The sequence below is a fragment of the Anolis carolinensis genome, chromosome 2 (genome assembly GCF_035594765.1).
Source record: "Anolis carolinensis isolate JA03-04 chromosome 2, rAnoCar3.1.pri, whole genome shotgun sequence".
In the NCBI taxonomy this organism is placed as follows: Eukaryota; Metazoa; Chordata; class Lepidosauria; order Squamata; family Dactyloidae; genus Anolis; species Anolis carolinensis.
Genome location: NC_085842.1, coordinates 31,314,509 through 31,332,285, shown reverse-complemented (window position 1 = coordinate 31,332,285; position 17,777 = coordinate 31,314,509). Strand labels below are relative to the sequence as shown.

General features: G+C 41.0%; 1 protein-coding gene across 1 annotated transcript; it reads right to left on the bottom strand.

Moving 5' to 3' along the window:
- Window positions 1-451: 451 nt before the first annotated feature.
- LOC103277986 (E3 ubiquitin-protein ligase TRIM7) lies at window positions 452-17,322 on the bottom strand. Its single transcript, XM_062969609.1, has 7 exons — window positions 16,762-17,322; window positions 12,748-12,843; window positions 11,285-11,515; window positions 10,467-10,489; window positions 9,515-9,630; window positions 4,755-4,787; window positions 452-2,546 (listed from the first exon to the last, which is right to left on the bottom strand). The coding sequence occupies exons 1-7, from the start codon at window positions 17,215-17,217 to the stop codon at window positions 2,035-2,037; spliced, it is 1,467 nt and encodes a 488-aa protein (XP_062825679.1). The 5' UTR covers window positions 17,218-17,322; the 3' UTR covers window positions 452-2,034.
- Window positions 17,323-17,777: the final 455 nt, after the last annotated feature.

Here is a 17,777-nt window from a genome sequence, read left to right as displayed (position 1 = left end):
AATATAGGTTATCCCTACTCTGCAGAATTAATACAGTTTGACACCACTTTAAATACCATGGCTCAGTGGTATTTAAATCCTTGGAGTTGGAGTATTACAGTCCTTAGCCTTTTCTGACATAAGAGTGGTGGTGTCTTCCCCAAACTACAACTCCTCCAATTCCAAAGCATTCAGCAATGGTATTTAAAGTGGTGTCAAACTGCATTAATTATACCATGTAGCTGTGCCCATAGCTTTGGACTTCAGTTCCCAGAATTCCCAGTCTTACTGGGGCTCATGACAGTTGAAGTCTGTCTTATATTTTCCCAGCGTTGGCTGAGCAAATCTTCAATATGGCCAATGTATTCTCAGTCTTGCAGCAGCTTATCTCCAATGTAGAACCCCTCCATTACCGACCTGTTTTCCGTACCTTCAGTACAGCATTGATGGAATAATTAAAAGAAGGCTCTGATGAACCACATCTGGTTACTTTATTTATGTCCAAAGTGCTTATACTTCTCACATCCATCTCACATGAAAAGTCAACCTTCACATTGACACAGAAGCTATTCTACACTTCAATACGACAACAAAATTGGCTCCTGAAGACATCCCACCATAACTACAATAAATGGTTGTGCACAGAAAGCAGGATTCCTCTGATTAATTATTCAACATTTGTCACATGTCAACTGACATCTAAACAGGGCAGAAAGTCAGGGGAAAACACGACATCAAGTACTTGAACAAGTCTGTCAGACTGAAAAATTACAATGTTTGAGGTTGCTCGGCTTGGAAAAGGAGGGTAATTATAGGCAATATAGCAGAAGTGTACTATTATATAAGGGAAGGTTATCCCCTGAAGCTGAAAAACAGAATTTTCAGGACAGGGCCAACTAAGAAGTACTTCCATACACCATGGGTGTATCTACATGGTGGAATCAATGCAGATTGACACCACTTTAGTTGTGATGACTCATCATAGTTTTACAAGACCTTGAGCTTTCTCTGCCAAAAAGTGGCGATGCCTTGCTAAACTAATTTTCAGGATTCCACAGCACTGAGTCATCACAACTAAAATAGTGTCGATCTGCATTAATTCCACTGTGTAGATGCACTCTAAGCCGCCTGTAAAAGTGGCTACCACAAATTTCAGTGGTTGCTGACCAGTTGGGACAGCCCAAAAGGGGATTGGAAATATTCACAGATGAGGAAACTGTATCAGTAGCTAGTTCCTCCAGACATAGTATATTTCCTATATCAGTTACTGTGGAGCAGGAAAGTGCCGTTGCTTTCAAGTCTTGCTTATGGACTATACCAATAGTTTGGCTACTGTGGGAACAGAAATTTAGGCCAGAAATCTGATCTGACATAGCTCTTACCTTCTTAAGCAGCTTGTCTTTACCATGTGATTTGACCTTACTATTTTTATTCACCTCTCAACCCACTGAGACACTGTGACTAAACAGCATTAAAAAAACACAAACAACATTAAGACAATGACAGTATTCATCACTATAAAAGAAGAAAAAAGTTTTAAGACACCAGTAGGTGAAAAATAAAGCATGTCAGCTCTACATAAACTACCTTTGGTGATGATGATGCTCATCCTTGGCTGGCGAAATGTAAGGACTTGGCTACAAACCTGGCTTCTAGATCAGAACTGAAGCTGAGTTGAGTGATCTAACAAGGCAGGCCCTATTTTGCATGAAGTGGTATTGGACGAAACCAAATGGTCCAGGTCCATTTAGTCACAGGATCATTTTGGCACCGCCCACAAGCACATAAGTGAATTATCTTGAATTTCATTACCAAAAAAAATCCTTGAATATTTCTGCATCATGCTTCTGTGCTCACAGATTTACTTTCAGCATGCAATAAAAAGCTGGCATCTCTTGTACCTTAAAGAGAACTTAAAGGGAGACTAATCTGCCTTGAGTGATTTTCCAGCACAGCTTGGAAAAGTTACTTTTTTGGAACACAGCTTCCATAATCCCCCCACCCGGAATGGCCAGATATGCTGAGATGAAGGTCTGATCTTGTGAAGGTAGCCCTTTAGCCATCCAGGGTCAACTGGGCAAGCAAGACTTTAAAAAAGGGGTACACACTCTCCCCAGAGAATGAAGCTGAGGGGAAAAGGAAGATGGAGTCCTTGGTCTCAGCATTGAAAAATTCCACCTGGCCCCTTTCGTAGTCCAGGGAAACCCGGATCCTTCGGGGGGTGGAGCTGAGGGGCAGAGGGGTCACGGGGTTAGTGAGGGCTTGGTATTGGCCAAAGTCGCCCTGCAGGGCCCAAATCCCTTCCTCGGGAGTGAGCTTCAACTCGGTCTTCCTCCTCACAGAGCCCCGGGCCACACCGACAGCCCAGATGCCTCCATCCTCCACGTTGACCTCCCAGTAATGCCTCCCAGAATCAAACCATTCACAGCCCAGCACACAGCAGGAGGACTTGAAGCGCTTCGGGTTGTGCGGCAGCTCCGTCCTGGTGACGTCCCACCTGGCACTTTTCCGATCCTCGGAGATGATGACTTGAGGGTTTGCTGTGTCTGTGTCAAGGGTGACGTTGACTGCAGAGAAGAAAGGGATAGGAAAATGGGAAGAGAGACACTATATCACCATTAAAAAATTAATTTTTATTCAAGACTGTATCTCGCAATTCAAAAAGAATAATGACAAGCTGGAAAGGGTGACCAAAATGGTCCAATATCTGGAAACTAAGTCATATGAAAAGTGGCTTAGGGAATTGGGTATGTTTAGCTTGAAGAAGGTTGAGAGGGAACATGATAGCCATGATTAAATAGCTGAAGAGATGTTATACTGAGGATAGGCTAAGCTTATTTTCTGATGTTCTAGTGATTAAGATACAGACCAATTGATTCAAGTAGCAGGAAGAGGTCCCACCTAAACATTAGGCAGACATTCCTGTTAGTTAGGGCTGTTTGATAGATGGCTGGATGGATGGCCATCTGTCAAGAGTGATTTCATAGAATCGTAGAATTGGAAGAAAACGCGATGGTAGTGTTCCTGCGTGGCAGAATTGGGTTGGACTGGATGACACTTGTGGTCTCTTCCAATTTTGTGAATCTATAATATTGGTCAGATTTCTTATTGTTTAAAATGCAGGTTGAGTAGTCTTTACCTGAAATGCTTACGACCAGAGGCATGTCGAATTTTGGGAAACTTATGTTTGCATATACATGCATAATGAGATATGTCAGAAATGGGACGCAAGTAAAAATAAGAAATTTGTTTATGTTTCATATATACCTTTCAGATAGCCTGAAAGTAATTTTATACAATATTTTTCATAACTTTGTGTACGAAGTAGGGTTTGTGTACACTGAACCATGAGAAAGCAATGGTATGATTCTCTCTAACATCCACGTGGACAATTTTGGGTTATTTCAGACTCTGGAATTCTGGATAAGGAATGCTCAAACTGGATTTGTACTAGATTTTTATAACATGACTAGCTGTGCCCGGCCACGCGTTGCTGTGGCGTTGTCTGGTGGTGTTGGTGAGAAATTGTTGAGGTAGTGGTGGTATTGAATGTCTGTTGTATGGTTGTCTTTATGTTTAGTATGCACACTGAAGTGGATTATATGGCAGTGTGGAGTCAAGATAATCCAGTTCAAAGCAGATAATATAAGATTCTAAATGGGTTATATAGCTGTGTGGAAGGGCCTTGAGTCTACACTGCCATATAATCCAGTTAAAACCTGATAATCTGTGGAAGAGGCCTAAGTGAGGCCTAACTGTGCCTGTCCCCTGGGCTGAGTAGGTTGCTAGGAGACCAAGTGGGTGGAACTTAGCTTTGTAACTGGCAGCAATTGGATAAAAACTATTATTCCTCTCCCTGTAATTAGGACTTTATTTTTCTTTTCTTTTTGTTGTATCAACCTAGAGCCGTGAATGATGGGTTGTGTTGTCAAATTTCGAGGTTGGGGGGCCTGTAGTTTTGTTGTTTTGTCCGCTGCCCTGATGCCATCACTCTTTTATATATATAGATTATGAAAAATAAAAGGGGAAAAATAGGCCAAAGATGGGTTAAGGAAATACTTGGCATATGAGCAAGGGTTAGCATATGCATTAATATAACTTGACCATATTTCCAGATACATACTTTCTTGAAATTAAGATCCATAAAATGTATTGATATATTCTGAGAATTAAAAAAGGTGACAAATATACATCTTTCCCAGATTGAAGTGCAAGACTTTTTGCAACAGGAAGAGTAGATATGATCCAATAACATGATTGGCTCTTTCACATAGTTCCCTGAGAATCTTTGTGACATAAATGGGGAACACTGGGGTGGGGGGGGGGGGTCTCAGATGTTGCAACAATGATCCCTCAGCAATGACTATTCAGACTAGGGTTGATGGGAGCTGCAGTCTAACAACTTGCATATTGCCATATATTATACAATCCTGCTATAGAGACTCATAGAATCTTAGAATTTGAAGGGATCACTGAGTCATCTATTCCAACCTTCTTCCAGTCAGGAAAACACAGCTAAAGTACTCTGGAAAAATGCCCATCCAACCTGTTTAAAGACCTCTATATATTATGGGTATTAACCATATTGTGCATTTTTAAAAGTATTACTGCTACCATTTCTAAATGCAGCCTGTATAAAACAAGCAAAACAAAAACATCAATCTTGTTCTGGCACATTACATTGGCCCAGATGCTTCTGTATCTATACAATTACTTTCCTATACATCTAATTGTAAATGAAATATTTTTTTCAATTGTCTTTAATAAATACTTACCCCATTCTGTTCCCAGTTCTGATGGCAGAGTATCTAAAAGGAAGAAGGTAGGGGCATATTTTAAAAAGAAACAAAACTACCAAAAGCGTGTGCTCTGGAATATGGTCATACAGCCTGAAAAACTCACAGCAATGAGTGATTCCAGCCATGAAAGGCTTCAACAACATATCAAGATTCTGCATGGCATTACTTCTGAGGCCCTTTCTACAGTGCTTTATATCCCGGAATCTGGTCCCAGATTATCTGCTTTAAACTGGATGACATGGGTCCCCACTGCCAGATAATCTGGGATAAGAAGATAATCTGGGGTCAGATCCTGGGATATAGTTGCAGTGTGGAAGGAGCCAGAATCTGCGTGAGACAAACTGATTACCAGACAAGAAAAAGTAGGGCTTGATTTTTTAAACTTTTTTTTTTTTTACTACAGTTCCCAGAAACCCACACCAAACTGCCACTGGAGGAATCTTTGGGAAAATAACTTATTTGAGGAAAGTGTTTTCCCCAAGAATTGCTCTGCCTTTGAGGAGTTCAGAATTGAATGTCTCTTTCCTTTATAATAAAAGGACATCCTTTGTGAAAACCACCACCTGAAAAAATTCCCGCATTCTTCAGCTTATCCACTAGAGGTGCAAATATCTTCCTTTTCTTAAGAAGCCTCACTGGTATTTCTTTAATTAAATAGTTTTTATCAAGTTTTCAAAAATAAACAATAAAAGCCACCTTAGTGGATGGGGGGGGGGGAGATATGAGGGGAAAGGAAGGATGAGGGGTAAGAGGGGGGAAGGAAGTGGTATTTCTTTAAGCATCAAGATTCTGCTTCCCAATACCGTAACTTGTTTTTCATATTGCTTTTTGAGTATAACTTCCTTAGAGGATTTTGAAATTAACGTAGGATGCAGTCCCTTGGTAGTACTTTTTTCACTCTTGCATACATTTTATTGACACTGTATGCTGTTGAAATTGTTGCGTAGACCACATCCGTCTCCTTCTCTCCAATGAAAGTCACTAGGAGGGTTACCAGATAAGATTTCAAATCTTCTCTTTCCACACATTCTGGCAAGTCTTTAATTCTTGTATTTTCATTGGACCCCAGCTCCATCGAGTCCATTTGATTGAAGACCTCTTCTTGAACTTTCTCCAAATTTGAAATTTTAACTAAGTTTTGGTCTACTCTTTTTCTCACAGACTTACACTCCGCATCAATTCTGGATACTTTGGATTCCATCTGGTCATGGCGTTCTGAGACTTTTTAAAATATCCTCTTCCATTGATTTAACTGCATCTTTCAGCTCTTGAAACTTGGCTTTTATTTCTAGAAGAACACGGTATGATGATGAAGTAGCAGGAAGGAGCTGGGTTTTCTTTTGCTTTTCACCAGCAGAGGCCGTCACAGCATAAGAAGTCATCAGTCCTTTGGAAGTATAATAAAGACTTTACTGAAGACCATGATCCAGAGGAGGCTCAGCAACAAAAGAGAAGACAGCAGACTCTACAGGGGAGCACGGCAAAGGAAGCGTAACAGCAGACCGGAAAAAAAGAACAGAAAATACAGGGGGAGACAGAAGAAGATGAAAAGGAAGAAGAAGAAGAAGAAATGGAGAAAGGAACTCATTTTTGATTAATTAGTTAGTGGTGCCATTATTTTATGAACCCTTTTTTGGAAATAGCAACCTCCCAAGCCTCTCACTATTTATTTGTTAATGTACAGTAGAGTCTCATTTATCCAAGCTAAAAGGGCCGGCAGAAGCTTGGATAAGCGAATATCTTGGATAAGGAGGGATTAAGGAAAAGCCTATTAAACATCAAATTAGGTTATGGTTTTACAAATTAAGCATCAAAACATCATGTTTTACAACAAATTTGACAGAAAAAGCAATTCAGTACGCAGTAATGTTATATTGTAATCACTGTATTTACGAATTTAGCACCAAAATATCATGATATATTGAAAACATTTGACTACAAAAATGGCTTGGATAATCCAGAAACTTGGATAAGCGAGGTTCGGATAAGTGAGACTCTACTGTATATATTTGCTAACCTGTATTCTATGTGTATGTTGATTTGCCAATTTGTACCTCTTTGGTGTGGGAGGGGTTATAGACATTTGATTGTACTGAGCATGTTCAAACTCAGGACTTCATTTTGTATTCACTTTTGCATCAGACCTCGGTAGAAGTGGATGCATGTATGTGTTTGGTCTTCCATGAAAACAGATGCTTACATCAGACTTCAGTAGATAAGTATGACTTATGGACTTCAGTGAGTACAACTATACTTAAAGACTATGGATTATTGATTAAAATGATATCCTGTATACTCAACACATCCTATCTGCAACTGAACTTCAATAAGAAATGTGCCTGTATGGTGAATTAATACAAGATGTTTATGAGCAAACAAAATATGTTATTTTTCAAAGAAGACTTTGTTTTTTTTATCTCTGCGTGCATATTTTAACTAAGAGATTTAAAGGGAATGTATATCTTTTGAGCAACTGTAACTGCAAAGAAACATCTTTAAAACTCTGCTAAGCAAATATATTTTATAGTGGCATGTCTTTATCCTTGGCAGTTTAAAGACATTACTCTTCAGTTTAACAGCTATGTTACCTATGTGCCATTACATGAATGCTTGTGAATATCATTTGTTCAAAGAGTTGACTTCGAACAAGGTAATGCTTTTCTTGGCTAATGCTTTTCAAATGGTGGTCTCCACATATTCACGGAGTCTATGTGCCAGAGACTGGGTGTAGTTATTTTTCAATAGGTTATGCAATAGTCTTTTACTTTCTTGGCCTGTGGGAGTGGGGAGGAAAAGGGAAATTATTTGGATAATGTCAGATAGAATAAAAATCATTTCATTTAATGCAAATAGGTTGAATAACTGTATTAAGAGAAAGAAGGTTTTTCATTATTTGTATAACGTTAAGACAGACATAACATGTATTCAGGAATCACATTTATTGGACAAAGATAAACATCTCTTAAAACAAGAAAAACTAGGTCAATTATTTACAACATATAACTGCAAGAAATATGTAGTGTTTTAAATAAAATATTAGAACCAGAGAAAATTAACGAGGACCAAGAAAGATAGATATTAATTGTTAAAGTGAAACTTCAATACAAACAAGTCCTATTAGTGGGGAATCTATGCTCCAAATACAGAACAAAAATCATTTTACAAGAAACTAACATATATCCTGGCAATACACAGAGAGAAAGAAATGATTTGGCTGGGAGATTTGATCAGAGTTGGACAGTCTTATCTTAAATTTGAGCTTTATATAAATATTCAAAAACATTTAACCTACTGATGCCTCAATTAATGTAATTTTATTGGTATCTATTTTTATTTCTGAAATTTACCACCCTCGGCTTATACTGGAGTCAATGTTTTCCCAGTTTTTTTGTGGTAAAATTAGGTGCCTCAGCTTATATTCGGGTCAGCTTATACTCAAGTATATACGGGTATATTTTATATGGCAGCCTCCTCCTCCTCTCTCCTCCCTTAAGGGTCCAAAATATTGCATCTTATAGAGTTCAAAAATTGAAATGGTTTTTAATAAGATGAAACACAGAATGAATAGAAAATAAAGAATGAAAAAAAAGAATGCTTCCAATTCTTTTTTAAGTCATTGTAAAATAAAAGGATGTACAAGGGTCATGACATTACTATTCCAAAAAAGGGTCAACAAAATTATTTTTAATATGCTTGTTTGTAACCTGGTTTCCTAAATTATATGTTTCATTGACATTTCAAATTTTTAAAAAACCGAACTTTTCAGAGATTTGAGGCAATTGTAACGATACACTAATATCCAACATATATATTTTTTATTGTGCTCTGTATATATATTGTGCTCTGTAACACAAATTCTATTGTCAGTACATCAAATCCTCCACATGTGCAAGTTTAACCTTTGCATATTTAATTATTCATGGGATTTTATTAATATGTTCTTTTTAGGAATTTCTAGGTCCTTTAGTGAGACTTCATAGTCAATTTCCACTGGAAGACTTTGTCCCCTTCTACACTACCGTATAAAATTCAGATTATCTGTTTTGCAAGCCTGGATTTTATGGCAGTGTCTAAAGAGTCCTAAAGAGGACACAATATTTTTTGGCAGACAGCTGGTCCTCCACTTTGGGGGGAATTTAACCTTTGCAGATTTGATTATTTGTGGATTTGACTAATATGTTCTCTAGGAATTTCTAGGTCCTCCAGGGTAATTTTATGGTCAGCTTCTATTGTTCTGCACACTTTGCAAAGGCAACCCCACGTAGAGTGCATTACAGTAACCCAAATGGCATATATTTCTTTACTGAATTTATTTCCTCCCTCTCTCTCAAAGTGAGATCCAAAGCATGTGTCACCATGTCCAGATCTGACTTTGCTAAAACACCTGGAAGGCTGATTAGCAGCATCCAATCTGTAACTTTTTATTTCAGGCATCACTTCTAATTTAGGAGCCCCCGGTGGCGCAATGGATTAAACCCTTGTGCTGGCAGGAATGCTGACCAAAAGGTTGGCGGTTCAAATCTGGGGAATGGGGTGAACTCCCATCTGTCAGCTCCAGTTTCCCATGCGGGGACATAAGAGAAGCCTCCCACAGGATGGTAAGACATCTGGGCATCCTGGGCAACATCTTCACAGATTGTCAATTCTTTCACATCAAAAGTGACTTGCAGTTTCTCAAGTCGCTCCTGACACACACAAAAAAAACCCTTCTAGTTTGACAAGCAGATTGACCATACCTTTGAGGTTCTTCACGATTTCTGTGAGCGCGTTGTTCTTTTCAGAGAATTCACTTAATCTCTTTTCGATTTTGCATGGCATTTCCTTAGGTGGTTGAAATGGGTCCCTATCAAACCTGGAAAGAGAGGAATCATATCCATTTCTGATAATTTCAGTGTGGTATCAAACAGTTATGCTTAGCATTGCTTGAGTTTTGGCCTTAGAAAAATAACCAGAACTTAAAAATGCAACCAGAATGGATAAAAATTCTGCAGAAGCTGTCCTAGAATATGCAGTTAATTAAGCAAACACTTAAAACATGGCATACCTCATATGGAAGCATCTCCCCCTCTCACTATAAATTTGAATACATAAATATGCTGTCTCTGTTTTAGAGGAGTAACCTGTTTTGTTCTTAGCATTCTCCCTTTGGTTGGTTCCAGCAAATCTCACAAAATCCAAGCAACAGGTATAAGGATGCAGGGAAATCTGTTTCCACCAATAACCTTAAATATGAGAGCTTAATTTTTGGTAATCATCCCTGAGCCATGCTACCCAGCACCCTACAAACTTTGAAGAAAAGGCCGGAAGGTGAAAATCAGGTGAAATCTAGATCAGAAGTGGCACCATTTACTTCTCGTTTTATTTTGGCTTTTAAAAGGAAACTTGCATTCTTTCCCTCTTTTGAAAGGGAGACTGCTTTTGGGAGATTTTCAAGAAATAAGGAAGCTGGCGGGCGGGGGGGTGAGGGTGGCAAACCCACTCTATTTTGTAATTGTTTTCAACCACTGGATTGAAGTGTGTGGGGCATGAGATCCTCACTATGGTTGAAAATGGGTGAGTTCTCGGTGGGTGCCCACTTTTGGGTCAGATGAACCAATATTCTGATCTTATCCTGTATTTCTACCAGAAACTAGGGGAACAAAATCAAGGAAGTAACATCTCTGGTTGGGAGGTTATAGAGTCACATACCTGCACAGTGTGCTTCTGATATCCTAGAGCAGAGAAGAGAAAAGAAGAGAAGAGAAAAAGAAATATAACTGGGAAGAGAAAGACAGGAATAGTTCATCACAGTGAAAGGGTTCTCATTTACCTGAGATACAGAACGACACACTGCCTCTCTTTTAATTATAAATAACACAAGCCAACAAGTATTTTTCATCACATATAATTTTAGGTCATTCTTGTAGAGTTTTTTGCACTGAATTAAATTCTATTGATATTATTGCGTAAATACATTAATAATTCAATTAGCCTCATCGCAAAAACTACACGTGATAGAGAAAAAATAAACACAGATCTGAATTCAGCACAAAACTCTGTAAGAATGACCTAAAATTATATGATGAAAAATACTTGTTGGCTTGTGTTACACAAATATGATGTGAAATGTGAAGACTTTGCAGAAGTCTGCTGTAATGTACTATTCATCATATTTTTTAAAAGTTGATGTGATGAAAAAAATAAAGACACATTTAAAATCAGCATAAAATTGATTTAAACTGTACTTCTCCCATTTCTGATGATTATAAACAGTTTGATTTTGTTGGGTTGTGTAATATACAAGCCTGAAGTGTAAAGACATATCATAAAATACCCAAGTCGGAATCATCCATAGCATTTCTGATTTCTATGGATGGGTGTGAAAGTTGGACAATAAACTAGCATGAAGAGAACCAAGTAATCTGAAATGTGTTGTTTGAGAAAAGTTGTTTAAGCTATCACAGATATCACATACTGTCAACGTATTTTCTTTTTCAAGATTTCCCCCAAGAACCACCTGGACTCACCTGAAGGAATTCGCTATCCGGCTGCTCACACTTCTCTTCTACTTCATTGATCATTGCATTGAGAGAGAAAATTTCCTCGGAAAACTTGGAGCTGTGTTCCTTCTGGCGCTTAACAATTTCCCTCTCCAGTTCGTTCAGCTGAGACAGAAGGAGCTTTTCTTGCTGTTCCAGAAAGAGACGCATTTGCCCAAATTCAGACATAGCTTTCTGTCTCTCGACTTCTGTTTGGTTCTGTAATAGAAGATATAAAGGTAAGAAGTACATTTATTAGGGCGCTGAAAATAAAAGCAGATTTTTAATACCTGGATTCTGTGTTAGATGTTAGATGGCATCACCCTAAATAAATACACATGGATAGGCATATTGGAATTTATGTACTTCTATATACCATCTTTTTCTGAGTAGAAGCCAAAGTGAATATAAGGGAAAATATAAATACATACAATTGACTCTGGACCCAACTTCACTACCATATAATGCCATTTGGTAGTGCATTATATGGCAGGGTAGATGAAGCCACTCAGTTAACTGGTAGCAGTGGGAATAATAGATAAATGTAATTCATGGTTGCTTAAAAGTTACTATTAAAAATAGGCCTAATTAATATTATACCCCATAGTATACCATAGCATAAACTCTGTATTGACTTGATATTAATATTGAAATATACTAATTAAAAGCAAATAAATACAAACTTAACTTAATCAGTAGGGATTTCATAGATTGTGTTATATAAACTTTGTGTGTACAATTATATTATGTTGTTTCATAAGCTCATGTACCTATTGTATTATGAGTGTTTGCATTATTGAGTGCTTTGTGAGCCGCCCCGAGTCCCTTTGGGGAGATGGTGGCGGGATACAAATAACATTTATGTATTTATGTATTTATTTCTTTAATGCAACAAAGTTTTACTGTATTATAAGAACAGTTATGTGAATGCAGTTCACATTATTTCTTCATTTTTTTTGCCGGTTGCTTGAGTTTCTGTTAACTGAGAGTCTACTGTAGCCAATGTGTTGTTGAAGGCTTTCATGGCCAGAATCACAGGGTTGTTATGTGTTTTTCGGGCTGTATGGCCGTATTCCAGAAGCATTCTCTCCTGACATTTTGTCCACATCTATGGCAGGCATCCTCAGAGGTTGGCCAACCTCTGAGGGTGCCTGCCATAGATGTGGGTGAAATGTCAGGAGAGAATGCTTCTGGAACACGGCCATACAGCCCGAAAAACATATAACAACCCTACTGTAGCCAACATTCTAGTTTCACACTAGCAACAAAATGCAAAGTACATTTTATATTTCAAAGATTCCGGTTTTTTCCATATCTTTCAACCCTTTCATTCAAATGTCTTCGAGCATAATTAGAAATCTCAGTGTGATTCATGTTGTAAGCAAAAATACAAGTAAGATACCGCAATGACCGCATTCTGGTGTAGTTGTATAACTGGATTTAGTACTGACCAGATATTCCTGGTGTGTAAGTTCTCCAGCCAAATTTAATCCCAAGAGAGTCTCCCTCTCCTCCTTCAAACTCTGCAGCCGGGTCTGGATTTCTTTCTAAACAAAGAGAAACAAAATGTAAAATATTTTTTACTGCTATTAACTTCATTACCTGCCCTCCAATAGGAAAATCCAATTCAGCAAAAAGTGGCACGGCACACAGAAATACAATTGTTTCACAACAGGTGAATCAAAACCTGCTAAATGTACAGAACATTTCATTGAAGATGACAATAAGAATGTCCTTTTCAATGAATAATCTCCAGGAATGTCCTTTAAAATGCATAGCAATGGAGGAAACAACCAAAATCAAAATCCAGGAAACTGATTGTTTTAGGGTCAAAATGTAACTCAGTATGGCTTGGAGTTCAGCCTTTTGTCCCTTGATCATGTTTTGCTCACTTCGGAGAGAGTCTTAACCCGATGAGGTCAGCATGACTGCATGGAGCGCTATTACCTTCCCACCAGAGCAGTACCTATTGATCTACTCACAATTACATGTTTTCGAACTGTTAGGTTGGCAGAAGCTGGAACTGACAGTGGGAGCTCACTCCTCTCCCAGGATTTGAACCGCCAACCTTTTGGTCAGCAAGTCCAGCAGTCAGTGGTTTAACCCACTGCACCACCACAGGCTCCTAATATCTCAGGACATTAGTATTTAGCTTCCGGCTTTTCCTTTCCGATCTCCAGTCTCTCAGCTGAGCATCACAAATAGTGCCTTTGACTCTGGTTCTAGTCATCCTTCTTTCAATGAGGGGGCGGAAAGTTGAATCAGCTTGTCTTGTAGTTTCTTACTACATCAACAGTCTGACACCTTCCAGACGTGTGAGATTTAAATCTCCCAATGTAGTAACTACAAGACAGCACTGTTTCCTATCTTTCTGTCCTCTGGTGTAGAAGTGGAACCACAGTAGATCTGGATCTACTTCTAGGTTGCTGTGATTTCTAAAGGAGCCGCAAGTATTTCTGCTTTTCCTGTTATTTAACAACAGTACCAATAAAATGTCAATCCAGGTGCATCTACATTGTAGAATAATACTTTCTGTATGTTGTCGAAGGCTTTTATGGCTGGAATCACTGGGTTGTTGTGTTTTCCAGGTTGGATGGCCATGTTCCAGAAGCATTATCTCCTGATGTTTCACCCACATCTATGGCAGGCATCCCCAGAGGTTGTGAGGTTTGTTGAAAACGAGGCAAATGAGGTTTATATATCTGTGGAATAATGTCCAGGGTGGGGGAAAGAACTCTTGTCTGTTGGAGGCAAGTGTGAATGTTGCAATTAATCACTTTGATTAGCATTGGAAAGCCTTGCAGCTTTAAGGCCTGGCTGCTTCCTGCCTGGGGAAAATCTTTGTTGGGAAGTGTTAGCTGGCCCTGATTGTTTCCTGACTGGAATTACCCTGTTTTCGGAATGTTGTTCTTCCTACTGTCCTGATTTTAGAGGGTTTTTAATACTGGCAGCCAGATTTGGTTCATTTTTATCATTTCCTCCTTTCTGTTGAAATTGTCCACACAGTTGTGGATTTCAGTGGCTTCTCTGTGTAGTCTTACATGGTGGTTGTTAGAGTGGTGCAGCATTCCTGTGTTCTCAAATAGTATGCTGTGTCCAAGTTGGTTTATCAAATGCTCTGCGATGGCTGACTTCTCCCATCCTGGACTTTCCATAGATACATAAACCTCACTTGCCTAGTTTCCAACAAACCACACCACCTCTGAGGATGCCTGCCATAAATGTGGGTGAAACGTCAGGAGAGAATGTTTCTGGAACATGGCCATACAGACCGGAAAACTCACAGCAACCCAATAAATAATATTTTCATGCTCAATATAGAGTGGGCCCTTGTTATTTGCTAGGGTTTGGCTTTAGGACCTTCCATTGATACTAAAATCAGTAGGTGCTCAAGTCCCATTATACAGAGAGGCATAGCAAAATTATATATATATCCATAAATATTTTATATAATATACATAAAAGGACAAAATCAAGATTTGCTTTTTGGAATACTTCTTCGGGGGGGGGGGGGGGGGTGTGATATTTTCAAGCCATGGATGGTTGAATCTGTGGGTTCAGGATCAGTAGATATGGAGAGGCCTCTGTTTTATCTTTATTTGTTTTATCTCTGGTTGATAGAGCCCAGGTTTTTAGAAAACAAGGGGAATATTTTCCTTCAAGTCTGCCCAGCCCCAAACCAACAAAAACCTACTTAATAAAGGCTGTATTTTACGATCCTGCTGTTTTGTGCAAGAGGATGCCATGGGATGAAAGCCAACACTCCAAAACTGAAGGCTTTACTCTATGGACGAGGAAGAGCAAAGCAGCTGCCGCAGGGAGCCATTTTAAGGGATAGTTCATTATTCAGTCTTTTCTAATGGCTGTTTGGATGCAGTCCCCCTTCCCCCAAGCCATGTTCACAGACTGAGCCATTTCCTTTTTGTGGACTACATCTTTCAGCATCCCCACATGAGCACATTGGAAGATGCTGGGGAATACATCCCACCCTCCAAGGATCCATTTCCAGAGCTTGAACAAATCATTTCTTGAGGACTGCAACTCCCAGCATACTTGCCCAGGCTCATTAGTGGATGCTGGGAGATACAAGCAGCCCACCTGGGAACAACAGGCACAACTTGAGCAAACAGCTTTTGAGGATTACAACGCTCAACATCCCCAACCATCAAACTCCTGGGGTTGTTGTGTGTTTTCCGGGCTGTATGGCCATGTTCCAGAAGTATTCTCTCCTGACGTTTCGCCCACATCTATGGCAGGCAGGTTGTGAGTGGAAAAACTAAGCAAGGAAGGTTTATATATCTATGGAAGGTCCTGGGTGGGGAAAGAACTCCTGTCTGTTGGAGGCCAATTTGAATGTTGTAATTAATCACCTTCATTAGCATTAAATGGCATTCCAAGCTTCACATCCTGGCCTGGGGGAATCCTTTGTTCAGAGTCGTTAGCTGCCCGATTGACTCCTGTCTGGAATTTTTCTATTTTCAGGGTGCTGCTCTTTATTTACTGTTCTGATTTTAGAGTTTTTAAAATACTGGTAGCCAGCTTTTGTTCATTTTCGAGGTTTCCTCCTTTCTGTTGAAATTGTCCACATGCTTGTGGATTGGAAGGCCATTTAATGTTAATGAAGGTGATTAATTAAAGCATTCACACTGGCCTCCAACAGACAAAAGTTCTTTCCCCACCCAGGACCTTCCACAGATATATAAACCTTCCTTGCTTAGTTTGTCCATACCTCACAACCTCTGAGGATGCCTGCCATAGATGTGGGCGAAACGTCAGGAGAGAATACTTTTGGAACATGGCCATACAGCCCGGAAAACACACAACAGTGGGATCAGATCTTGGGATATTGGGCCCTGGGAGATGAATCCCCTCCATGCCAACTTGAACATATCGCTTTTTTGCAGACTCCCAATACCTCCAACTGGACTTGTTGGTGGATGATGGGAGATGAAATCTCCATGGAACCACGTCAGCTTTTAGAGGAACTGCAGCTCAACTCAGCTCATTTGGGGGGGGGGGGGGGGAATGCTGGAAGATGTACAAATCCTGAACCTTCAGGACCACAGGTCCCATCATCCCCAAGAATTCAGATTCCTCTCCTGCTTCTTGGCAAGGGGTTGGACTGGGTGGCCCATGAGGTCTTTTCCAACTTAGTTGGGTATCCCGACATTGGGGACTACAACTCCCATCCTCCTCATCCAAACACGTTGGACCATGTCCAGAACTTTTCAAGGGACTGCAGCTCACGGGAGGGTGGGATGCTGGGAGATGTACACGTCCTGGACTACAGCTCCCATCATCCCCACGAATTCAGCTTCCATCTCCTTGGTTAGGAACCCCAACTAAGCTTGCTGGAAGATAGAAATCCCCAAAGAGCTTGGAGAAATCCCTTCGGAGGACTGCCAAGACCAAGACTGGGGTTGTTGGGGGCGATGGGAGGTGCAGTAGTCCTCTGTCTGCCCGACCTTATAGTCCTGGGCGGCCTCCTCGGCGGGGAAGACGGCGTGGCTGCGGTGGGCGCGGGACTCCCTGCAGATGCAGCAGATGAGCGTCTCCTCCTCGCCGCAGAAGAGCTTCAGCGCCTCCCGGTGCCGCTCGCACAGCCGGGCCCCTTCCCGCTCCCGCCGCCCGGATCCTTCTCCTCCCGAGGCGGCGGCGGCGGCGGCGTCCAAGGCGTGGAGGCCGAGGCGCTTGGTGATCTCCACCACGTTGCCCAGCTCGCGGTTGGGCCTGAAGTTCCTCTGCAGGGCCACCTCCCGGCACTGCGGGCACGGGAAGCTGAGGCTGCGCTCCTTCCAGCACTGCGCGATGCAGCCCCGGCAGAAGCTGTGCCCGCACGGGATGGAGACCGGCTCGCGGAAGTACTCCAGGCAGATGGAGCAGGTGGCCTCCTTCTGCAGGCTCTCCATCGGGTCCTCCATGGCCCTGAGGACGGCGCGCCCCGCCCCTCGCCCTCCCTCCCTCCTTCCTCCCTTCCCTCTCGTCTCCTTCCTCCCTCCCTCCTCTCTGTCGTCTCCTCCCTTCCCTTCCTTAGTCCCTCCCTCCTCTTTCCTGCTTCCTTCCTTCCCTCTCTCCCTCCTCTCTTTCCTGTTTCCTTCCCTCTTTCTTTCCCTTCCCCTCCTTCCTTCCCTCTCTTCTCCTTCTTCCTCCCTCCCTCCTCTCTGTCGTCTCCTCCCTTCCCTTCCTTAGTCCCTCCTTCCTTCCCTCTCTCCCTCCTCTCTTTACTGTTTCCTTCCCTCTCTCTTCCCTCCCTTATCCTTTTTCCTTCCTCCCTCCCTCCCTCCTCTCTGTCGTCTCCTCCCCCTTCCCTTCCCCTTCCCTCTTCTCTTTCCTATTTCCTTCCTTCCCTCGTTCTTTCCCTTCCCCCTCTTCCCTTCCCTCTCTTCTCCTTCTTTCTTCCTGCCTTCCTTTCTCCCTCCCCTCTGTCGTCTCCTCCCTTCCCTTCTCCCTCCCTCCTCTCTTTCCTGCTTCCTTCCTTCCC

What these genes read in the sequence shown, in the direction of transcription:
- LOC103277986 (XM_062969609.1), bottom strand. Translation starts at nt 17,217, where the DNA reads ATGGAGGACCCGATGGAGAGCCTGCAGAAGGAGGCCACCTGCTCCATC. An exon ending in AGGCCGCCCAGGACTATAAG is followed by an intron (nt 12,844 to 16,761) that starts GTCGGGCAGACA and finishes CTCTTTGTTTAG; the next exon opens with AAAGAAATCCAGACCCGGCT. An exon ending in CGGATAGCGAATTCCTTCAG is followed by an intron (nt 10,490 to 11,284) that starts GTGAGTCCAGGT and finishes TCTCTGCTCTAG; the next exon opens with GATATCAGAAGCACACTGTG.